The 11,561-nt window shown below is 34.6% G+C and overlaps 2 protein-coding genes across 3 annotated transcripts in view; one reads left to right on the forward strand and one right to left on the reverse strand.

The window, feature by feature from the left end:
* On the forward strand, positions 3,348-8,712 carry LOC105155953. The gene is made up of 9 exons (XM_011071942.2): positions 3,348-3,830; positions 5,733-5,884; positions 6,149-6,244; positions 6,333-6,395; positions 7,106-7,174; positions 7,255-7,357; positions 7,446-7,517; positions 8,162-8,250; positions 8,345-8,712. The coding sequence occupies exons 1-9, from the start codon at positions 3,518-3,520 to the stop codon at positions 8,495-8,497; spliced, it is 1,110 nt and encodes a 369-aa protein (XP_011070244.1). The 5' UTR covers positions 3,348-3,517; the 3' UTR covers positions 8,498-8,712.
* The window catches only part of LOC105155951 (acetylornithine deacetylase), a 10,822-nt gene continuing 4,996 nt past the window's right edge, over positions 5,736-11,561 (reverse strand). Inside the window, exons 10-11 of one of the 2 annotated variants that reach the window (XM_011071941.2) lie at positions 9,375-9,514; positions 5,736-5,900 (exon numbers count right to left, since the gene is read on the reverse strand). In XM_011071941.2, coding sequence (XP_011070243.1) covers positions 9,411-9,514 — 104 coding nt within the window. In that variant the 3' untranslated portion in view covers positions 5,736-5,900; positions 9,375-9,410. Of the gene's footprint in view, positions 5,901-9,233; positions 9,515-11,561 lie in introns of those variants that run through there. The other variant, XM_011071940.2, reaches the window with a different exon arrangement.

The raw sequence follows: 11,561 nt of genomic DNA on the forward strand, positions 1-11,561 counted from the left end.
GGGGTGCGGGAGATGGGGAGAAGGACAGGCGATGATGGAGGGGGCAAGATTCTAGAGGCCACGGAGCAGGGGGGAGGGTCTGGGGCAGGGAGAAGGGTAGGCAGCAGGGGAGGAGGAGGGAGTGGTGGTGGGTTATTTTTTTAATAATAATTTTAATTTTATAAATTATAATATAATTAAAAATATGTCCAACATATTTTTCCACCTCATCTCCATTTCTATATAAGCTTAAAAATCACCAAAATATATCCAGCTGGCATGCCACCTAATATTTGCAGCCATTAAAAAAAAATGTTCATTAGAGGACTTTTTTTAATCAATTTTTCAACTCACTAAATTTAAAAAAAATGAGCATAGTTATTGAACTAAAATTAATATTAAATATATTTAACGGGCTAAAAAAGTAATTTTTTCGTAAAATTATTCAATTATATATTGGACAAATAAAAAAAAGAGAGACACCAAAAAAGTGTTCTCCTTGATATATATTGTAAATTATTGAAAAAGCATAAATAGTATCAAATTCAATATAGGGGTATAATTGATTACCATTTTCTTTTCCTTTTGAAAGAGATATCACATATACATTATACGATACACACATATCAAAATAATAAAATTGATTAGGTACACTAATATTTTAAATTGAAATTGATGCAAGCAAAAATCCCCACTAAAGAATTTTTTGGACTTAAAATCTTTGAGTTGAATCTTTAGAAAGCCTAATAAATGAGACCTGCAAAAGATGTTAGCACTCCGACAATCAAATTAGTAAATGATTGTAGAAAGATAAACCCCAAGAAGAATAAAATAGCAAGAAGTGCTTAAAAGGTAAAAAATTAATCTTGCTGATAAGGATGTTCAAGTAATAAGTTGATGTGTATGCTTGTATTAAGAGAATGTTACCCTAAATCAAATGGGAAGGCTAATTTTTATAGTTGTAACCCCTAGCGGATGAGGAAGCAAGATCTTGGGGGGACTCGGGTCAGTAGATTTTATGGATAAGTCTCTTCAAACTCCAAAATTGTAGGTAGAAATCTCTAAAGAGTCTTGATCGTGAGGAAAAGTTTTTATGGAATAAGCTCCCTAAGGGATATGTGCAGAGATTTCATGAGGTTATCGGAGGCATGAGTAGCACCTAATCCTTGTGATTGTTTATGTTGATGCTCGCTCACTTTTAGAGCTAATGATCTCCAGCCACTGGGAAGGATGGCCAACTCAGCTACCAAGTCAGCATCGAGTGCATTGGGCTGATGGTCGTGGATTATGTGGCCCATCCCCCACAAGTCGGATAATTACAGTTTTGGTTCACATATTATCACTAAGTCCTTTCAGTCCCAAAACATATCAAAATTCTATTTTAATCCTTCAATTTTTTAAATATTAACAATTTCGGTCCTTAAGCCTAATTAATAACTATTTTGCCCTTTCAAAGAAAACATATAGTCCAATTATCTTTGCACTATACTCATGACCAGGCCCAACATACTTTTGAAAATAAAATTAAGCCTCTATAAATTCATATATATTTTTCTTTGGCTGCTTTATTCCTGGAGTATTCCAAGTCCTCTATTTTAGGGACTTTCTCCAGGCACATTGCTTAGGAATACCGAGGACCTGGAATGCACGGTAATAAGGCGATCAAAGAAATGTATGAATTTATAGAGGTTTAATTTTATTTTCGGAAGCATATTGGGCATGATAATAAGCACAGAAAAAAAGATAGTTGGACTATATGTTTTCTTTGAAAGGGCAAAATGGTCACTAATTAGGCCCAAGGATCGAAACTGTTAATATTTTAGAAATTGAAAGACTAAAATAAAACTACAAAATTTTTAGAAATTGAAAACGAATTAGTGGCAATATATGAGGACCAAAACTGTAATTATCCCCCCACAAGACAATGCACGGGGTCCGAACCATGGGGGGCTACCCCGTTTTGGGCCATGTGCGCCTCAGGACCCCCCTACCGCTGGGTTGATTGGGCCTCCAAATAGGTCGGGCCCAACCATACGTCTGGGCGGATTGAGCCTCCAAATGGGCGAGACCAACATTTGGGCTTAATGTATTATTTGTGTGCTAAAAATATACGTTTCATAAGACAATTGTACTATCAAAGCTCAATATGAAGCCCCCAACTTATTTACACAAATATTGTTAAAAAAAACAATAATGCAAAAAAAAAAAATAAAGTTTTATAAAAGTAAGGTGAGTCCTATGTTAATAATAAAAACAATAATTGAAATTAACTTTTAATAGTTGATAAACACATTGTGAAGGTTGAGATAAGTAGAATTAAAAGTGGGCTAATATTTATTAAAAAAAAATAGATAAAAGCTAATTTGGTAGTATTTCGAAAAAATCAGTACAAAAAGTATAATATTATAGACAAGATGTCAAATAATAGTCTTATAATTATCATAAAAAATATAATATTATCAACAAGATATCAAATAATAATTTTATAATTATCATAAAAATATATATTAAGTGCCAATAATTATTATCAGTGAACAAGGATTGTATATAAAACTGCCACCACAGATCATTAACGACTCATCTATACTAATAATAAGTGATTATTGCCATTAAGTCATCAATACACATGTGTCACTAATTCCGATGAAACTTTATGCACAATATTTTGTGACAAAGTATTGAATTAAGTAGCAATAATCAGTGACAGAATATTGTGCCTTAAATTCATCAGAAATAAGTAGTAACGCATGTATCGTAACAATTTTAGTGACAATAATCACTTAATTGTTAATAAGTTGCCATTTTAGTGACAATAATCACTTAATTGTTAATAAGTTGCCACTAATTATCGACAGCGACAACTTATAAGCTTTTCTTGTTACCAATGATTAATTGTAACAAGATCAAAATTATTGTCACTTAATATATATTTTTTGTATAAATTGTAACTTAATATCCCGTCATTTATATTATATTCTTTTGTAGCGTTTTTTTTCCTCCAAACACTACATAATTAGTTTTTATCTATTTTAATTTTTCGTAAATACTATCCACTTTTGAATTTGCGTAGCAACATTCACAATACTTGTGTATAATATATTTTAAAATGAATAAAGAATTCTTAAAAGAACTTTTATCAAATATCGAATTAAAATTTTAGTTCGATATTCAGTATGAATTAAAATTTTAATTTTAATTTAGATTCGATTCGATTTGATTCGGTTAGAGACAAATAAAATTATACACAGTCCAATGTTCAAAGCATTATCTAGGTAGAGAAAAATGTGATTGGTCCTCCAGATATTCCTGTCATCAACACAAGTCCCATTTCCTTAAGTACATGTTGACTTTGATGTGGCGCCACACGAAACTACAAAGTATAGTGCTATAAAGAGAACCAACGGACCTCATCTGTCAATCAATCCCAAAAATCTTCATTCCACCACAGCCATTGCCATGCTCGATCTCAATCTTCACCATACTGCAGTACTGCTGTCTCCAAGCTGATTTCGATATTCGGAGTGTCGGTCTTAGCACGATGGAGCTGTCGTTAGTCTCGGTGGCGCCGAAACCGCTCTCGGCGCCGTGGTTTTGGAGTCGTCTGGGTGGTTTAAGTGGTCAACTTGTTGTGCCGGTGAAGACGAGAACGAAGAAGAGCTACGGGTTGGTGAGGGCGGAGAGGAGTGGTGGAGGTGGAGAAGTGGTGGAGAGTGGGGAGAGAGATAGTGGTGGAGGAGGGTACAGGGCTTCAGCTATGGAGGTCACCACATTCAATCAGAGCTTCAATGATACTGCTGATTTTCCTGTATGGGAAAAGATTGGAGCTATTGTCAGACTCGGTTATGGAATTGGTTAGTCTCCATTTTTTGAACTTTATTGGTCTTTTTGACTTGGCCTCTTTTGGATTTGTGTATACTTTTAGATGGATCGCTTAAGAATTAGTTGAAGACTTTAAATTCTTCTTCTTCTTCTTCTTTTCTCTAGTTGCTGTATAATTATGAGCGGTGAACATGACAACTCTTTCCATCTAAGCAGATCAAATATTACCTGAGTATTGAGGCAGTTAACTACTTGAAGAGTTGATGATAAACGTGGGAGAACCTTTAGATGTGTTTTCAGTTTGTTGATCTCTTGTTATAGATATAGGATGGGGAGTTCAATAGGAGCATAAAATGAGTTGATTGGACCACAGTTCCTGAAGTAATGGGAATCCCCGAATTTGCAACTGGTAGTATTCTTGAAGTGTTGGGGTGCTCCTTGTTGAAGGGAAGTTAAAGGCAATGGTTGTTTGAAGAAAGAGCACATGAATCTGAAATATAAAAAGCACTAAGGTTTCTTATGTCTACTTCTTGAACGAGGACCAAAGTGCACCTTAGTTGTGTAGCCATATGCAGCTGTGATTTGTAGCAGAATATTCAGGAGCCCAAACTGGAAAAGTTGTTAAAAAACTCTGATTTTGGAGGGCCATGTTACTGCTGTTAAATCAATGGAGTTTAGATTGGTAGAGAAATGCTTTTCTCTTGTGCAAACTAGTTTGTTAACCTGTTTAATGTTCAACTAGTTTTGGTAACCTGTTTAATATTCAACTGGTTTGGTACCCTGTTTAACGTTCCTGTGCCTGTAAAAGTTTTGCTCGGTTGGGATCATACAGCTAGAGGAAAGTGGCTGTTTAAGGGGGGAAAAAATTTACCTCATTCACCTCTCAAACTCCTTTGTATTCTCATCATGTTTCCTTGTTCTATTAATCTTGTGTTGTGTCTTCTTATGTTTGTGAGAAGCCTATTGAAATGGGGCCCAAAGACTCATTGTGTTTACATGTTTGCAAAGTTGAAGGAAATATTCTTTACAATATTAAATTAGTAAGGTGTATCTTTGGATTAGTCGGGCCATTTCAATGATTGTAGTACATTGAGTACAGAAATCAACAAGCAATGGTGCCAAAAGGGCAAAAAATTGAGCTGCTGGAACATAATTCCTTGAAATCAAGGAACCCAAGAAGGAACTTGAAAAGATATGATGTGATTTAATCATTAGAGTTGTCCTCTCCAAAAAATTCTTGTCACAGAGTACGGATCCAAGCCTTTTCAGGCGCAAAAAAGGATGTTTACTTGACTCCTCACTCAATTCTACTGCCAAACGACTAAATGAATAAATCCTCCAACTTAATAGACCCCTGACTGTAAATGATGGATGCTAAACAAATTTATCCAAGATGTTGATTATGCACTTGCTGATGTGTACCATAGAGCTCTCAGAAACTTAGTTATTAGGCCATTTTGTGTCAGTTATCAAATGGGAACATTGCTTATTTGCTTTGCCTAAACTCACTTTCAGATATCAATATTTTTTAGGAGCTTAAATTTTTACCCAGATGCTGCGATTCATCTTGCATGTCCAAACTTCAATAGGGCAACACATGGCAGAAAAGTAGAAGGACCACATCCATGATCATCACCTTGTTTTGATCTCTTTCTCTATGACTTATTATCATGGTCAAGACATCAAGTTATTCTAAATTTGAAGAATTGGAAAAATATTTCATAGATTATATAGTTTAGTTTATATTGGTTTAGTTCTTCTAGTCATCTGTTCTACATCAGCTCCTTTACTTTGGCAGCTTCTTCAGTGTCTAGAAAAGCCATTTTCTACGCCCTACATTTTTTCTGGAGTACAAGACGCTGACAATCATCGACATTGTAGAGAATATATTTCCAATTTCTGATGCAACTTTTCACCTGCTTTTTGAACTTTAGGAATATATGGTGCAATGGCTCTAGCGGGAAGATTCATATGCTCCATTTCCGGAATTGATTGCAGTGGAGGATTTGATTTATCATTGGATGCCATCGTTGAAGGATTGGGATATGCAGCACCGCCAATTATGGCCCTTCTCTTTATACTAGATGTATGGCCAGCTTTATCTGAGAGCACTATAAAACTTAGTTATTCCCAACATTGTAAATGAGTAGGGCTAAAAAATCGCGATAAACTAATACGATTAATCACGGTCAAATAAACCAATTCAAAAACCTAAAGTTTGACCACAATTAATCAAAATTAGAATTATAATATAAATGACAGCTGGTAATTGATGAGGCAACCAAATGCATAATTTTTGGAACTCCTATACACAATTGAGTGATTATGGGAGTAAATTCTCATGATACAGGATGAAGTTGTGAAGCTATCTCCTCATGCACGTGCTATTAGGGATGTCGAGGATGAAGAGCTGCGGAGCTTTTTTTATGGAATGTCACCATGGCAGGTAAAACTTTTGACTCGAAAACTATTTACTTGCTTCTCTTGATTATGTTAAAGAGAGAAATAAATTCTTCTTTACGGTTTTCTTGCAGTTTATTCTCATGGTTGCAGCAAGCTCTGTCGGGGAGGAGCTATTTTACCGTGCTGCTGTTCAGGTCTACTTCATTAGTCTATACAAATTCATGAATGACCAAATAGAAGTTATTCCAAGAGTAGTTTGTGTCGGTCATACAATACATAAGAGCATGGCTTGTTTTCATTCATAGTCATCATAATTTGGCTGTCATAACTTCTATCAAATGCTCATGGCTGAACTTGATAAATTATACTCTTTTAATCATTGGACGGGAGTCTGGTAGCATGGTGTGGCAGTAGTTTTGTTTTTTTTTTTTTTGGTTTCTTTCCTTCTTCACTCCATTTCAGGTTTCCGCTCTCTCCAAGTGCCAAAACTGCTAAATTTAATTTATTTCTCTTTGATAATTTTCTTTTATCTCACCTCCACCATATTATCCTTTTCTCTTAATTTTGTCTTTCTACTACTTATTTCAGGATTATTATATTATCATTTACTGAAAAACCTTATCATCATTTATAAAAAATTTCCAAGAAATACATCTAATAAAAGCTTAGTAAAAAATTAAATTTTAAATACTTTGCACCCTCATCAATGAGTATTTGCCTCCATGAGTATTTATAGTTTTTGGTTCTTGGGTCCATGAGTAGCTTCTCCTTCAGCATCTAAACAGCCATATAAAATCTGGTCAAGTACTCAAGCTTGCCTGCACGCAACATTCTAAAAGCAGACATGCTTTCCCTGTGTATGAATGTATGAAAAGAATGTAGTCTTTTTTTTGTTTCTTTGCAGGGAGCATTGGCAGAAATATTTTTAAGGAGTGGCGATTTGGTTTCTGATGCTCGAGGAATGGCATCACTGGTAAACTAGCTAACTTGGGTTGCTCGATGCTATGAAAGTAAGAGTTGATTCGCATTTTCTGAACATTTTTCATGATACAGGCTGGGGTGCTGCCTCCATTTGTCCCATTTGCACAAGCTTTTGCTGCTGTTGTCACAGCTGCTCTTACTGGTTCACTTTATTACATGGCTGCCTCTCCTAAAGGTCTGTTTATAAGTTTCTCCAAAATGTTTCGCATGCTTGTCCTTATCAACGTATTTTCTGAACCTTTGACTTCTTCTTTTGCTCGCAGACCCTACTTATGTAGTTGCACCAGTACTAAGGTCGCGCTCGGGTCGTGAAGATCTAAAAAAGCTCTTCGCAGGTGAAATACCCTACCCTAAAAATGAAATGTGTTCGGTGGATGTGTGTAGAATAGCATTATTAGATTGAAGATGATATTTTGGTGTAAGAATAATAATTAGCTATTCTATTACTTTCTCTAGGTCTCGTTAGTTAATTATTGACTGGTATTTGTTTTGGGTTTGAGATTGATGGTTAAAGGTAAGAAAGAAAAGTAGTATATTATTGTCGAGAATAGGTGAAACGACACAATTTTTTCGTTTTAAATAATAAAGAAAGCAAAAAGTGAAACGTGAAAATTAAAATAAAGAGTAGGCTCAGCTTTTATTGTTTTTACTATCTGAAGTGATCATGGCCAATTGGTCACCTCATTGTACTTTTGTAGGTTATCCGGAATTTCTGTAAGTTCTGAAAGATTGAATTATTCTGATGATAGATTCCCTTTCTGACATATCAGTACCTTAGAACCATTTGTCTTGTAATTTATACCTCATCTTTAATAAAAAGATAAGCATGTTAAATGATCTCCAGGAATTTACTGTTCTTGAGAGTTTTACATACCTAACAATCTGTATGCCATCATTTGGGTTAATTTGAATGCTCTCAGTCTCTACTCGTATATAAGTATGTTCTTCCATTCCTCACAACCTTTACGATTTTATGCAGCCTGGTACGAAAGGAGGCAAATGAAAAAGATATACTCCCCTCTCCTAGAAGCACTTTTGGCACTTTATCTTGGATTCGAATGGATTCAGGTAATTTAAGTTGATTAAACACATTACCTTCTCACTACACCCAACTAGTAACAATAGATTGCATAACCTAGTTTGGTGCTTGTATGTGTGACAGACGAACAACATTCTTGCACCTATTATAACACATGGCATATACTCTGCTGTGATTCTGGGGCATGGTCTTTGGAAGATACATGACCATCAAAGGAGACTGAGGCAGCGAGTTCAGAAGCTTAAAGTAGAAGGGAAAGTTTCAAGGAGATCGTAAGATCAGCTGTTCGATCAGGGGTTAGTTATGGATTTGCATGAATCAGATGATGACTTATAGTGTGTTAAACAGATACACTAGCTAGTAGAGGTATACCAAGTGTACACAAATTGTATCTATTGTAACTACGAAAAATAAAGTATGCGGATAGTTTCTTGCTTATTTGTACATGAGAAATGAGAAAAACTACTTGAATTCACTCTGGGATTTCATTATTTAGCAATTTTTATTGGGTAGATGAAGTTTCCAAGAGTGGAGTTGAGAACCTAAATCCATAAACAGAGTCCTTGAAATGTTGAAATTTTTGGTTCTTGTCAATTAATCATGTGTCTGTCTAACGCTATATTGATGTGAGAATTTATGCATTATAAATATTTGGTTGTTAATGGTACATTGGATTTGTTGCATGGATGTACAGTCTGTTAGGCATCAATAATTGATGTTGAAACTAGGAAATTATAAATGCAAAAAGATAATCCGAAAATAGATACTTCATACTATGATTATTTAGTTGTAAACTAGGAATTACTTTTTCAATTAACAGCTAACATTATGAAATTTTAGATGAGATGTAGTGTAAAGGTCAAATATTTGTCTTCATACCTCCAAATTAATGATTGAGAATTTTTTCCTTGCATTCCATATAATTGGAATTACGATATGACCAACTAATAGCAATCAATTTTGCATCTATAGGAAGTCACAAAATAGAAAACATGCTGCAGATTCGTAGAACTATCAATGGAATGGAATGAAATTGTTATAATTAGGCAAAGAGAAACGAAATAATTTCAGATAGCAAAATAGACAGCCGAATTAAACATTACTGATAACTGCCACGTTGAATAATCATCAGAGAAAGATATCATAATGTAACCTTTTAAGCATTCAACATGTCCATGAACATCTCGATTCAATCTTCTAACTGTGAGATGATACTAACAAAGACCCCATAGCCTTGGCACATGTCAGAGAGAAGGCAATACTCATTCTTGGCATGGTATGTAGCCATTAGGCCTGCATGTTTTTTCCAGAGAGAGAGAGAGTTAAATACACATAAGAACAACTCTGGCATACATGTACTTCACATTGAAGGCCTATCCAGAAAAATATATGCTTATTCTCTGATAAATAAATATATAAGTGATTCTTCAGTTGTAACAGAAACAAAAATGCAGAAAATAAATGAGAAGATAATCAGAGAAAAGTGGTGTCAGAATCAATTATTCTCATTGGGCTATTCTATTCCTAAATGCGCCTAAGCTTCAACCACTTTGAGCTGGGTATCAATTTCCTTGCACAAGATTCCCATTTCTTTCTTAAGTTACTGGTACTAGCAAAAGGTCTCTATAATGCAGATGACATTCTCTTCAAATTCGTCATGACCAATTTAAAGCATAATTATCTCCACAGCTGGCACAAAACAGGAACTAAAGGAAGCAAACAAATTATTCACAATCTTTGAAGATTAAACGAGATGGAGGTCAAAGTACTGCAGCAAAATATTTAGTCTTCAATCTCTGACCGTCTTTCATGCAAGTCATCAAGCAGTCACATTTCCAATTCTAGTATCTGTTCACAATCCATTGTCATTGTTTACCACGCTATTTCTGGATTTGGAGTATTTCAAGCCAGAAAAAGAACCAAAAACATAATATTGGCTTCATGTCTATCTATTCAAAGTTTCATATTTCCTTCTTGAATTCTCTTATTCTTCTCTGTCCTCGCACTCCAGTAACACGGAGTAGTGAAATTAAATGAGCTTACAGCTACCTCACCATATTTTTTACTCAAAAGAAGCCCAAGTCAAAAATCTATGGTGAAATCATTTTTTTTACCCTCTTGACCTCTTTTCACTGTAAAACTATGGAACATCAAAATTAGATCCTGGTTTTGATTTGAATGAACATCACCCATCTCAATAAAGAACTTCTGGTATATGTTGGCTTCCTTTGCTGTATTATTCAGTTTTTCTGTAAACCAATGTGAACATATCTATTGTCATAATATTATAACTTTTATCCTCACCAAATCTTCTATGGTTTGGATGCTGACACAGGCAACGATAAAGGTCTTCCTACCTCCTCCATTCTTCAGTGATTTGAACTGGTGCATATCTGTTAGGTTCTAGTGCAGTAATTGAGCAGAAACAATTAAAGGGAATATCATTTTATGCACTCAAGCTATAATTGAAATTCAGCGCCCTCCATGTTTCATTGCATCACTTTTCCCTCTCTAATCCCTTTGGTTTACCAAATTTGCTCTTTAAGACAGATAAGAGCTAGAAACAACATTGACTAAAGTACCAAATACAATTACTTCTCCAAATAGTTGTGAGAATAACATGTTGATGAAAATATGTAATTAACAAAATATTGCTTTTTAGTAATAAATTATTATTATTATATCGTAAAATGTGAGAATTAAGGAATTGTAAAAGAAAAGAATGTTTCCTAAATATCAACGATTAATAGTTTGAACTTATTATGCATTCCAATGAATTTTCAATAAATTAGTTTCATGTAATTAATCAAATTCAATAACAATCTCAAATATTAACATAGGTTGGTGGGAATCAGGTAGGAGGATAGGGTCTTTTTTTTTTTTGTTTTTTTTTCATTTTCTTCTCTTTATTTTGGACTTGGGGGGAAAACTGATAAATTATGACAATCTTCACGAAATCTATGATCAAGTGAATTTTGGATAATCGACGGGACAAAGTTATGCAGTATGCGCTCAAAAGATGGAAAGGGCAATCTCATTCTTTTATGTAGTTCGGGGGGCAAAGTGCCCATAATTTAGAAAGAGAGGAATAGGATAGAAGGCACCATACCAGAATTCCCATGTTATCAATATCTAGGTTCCAAACGTCTCCAAAGATACATCAGACAGTGATGTTATTTGAAACTAGATACCAACTGGCATTAAAATTGGCTTGACATTTCTATGATAAAAGAGGTCAATGCAGCAGAATAGAGGCCAAATGTTGTTACTTTGACTAATTTCTGCAGAGTATGATTTCATCATCTTTCAGAAACAAAACAAACTTTAAATGCAATTAACG

This window comes from Sesamum indicum, linkage group LG2, assembly GCF_000512975.1.
Source record: "Sesamum indicum cultivar Zhongzhi No. 13 linkage group LG2, S_indicum_v1.0, whole genome shotgun sequence".
In the NCBI taxonomy this organism is placed as follows: Eukaryota; Viridiplantae; Streptophyta; class Magnoliopsida; order Lamiales; family Pedaliaceae; genus Sesamum; species Sesamum indicum.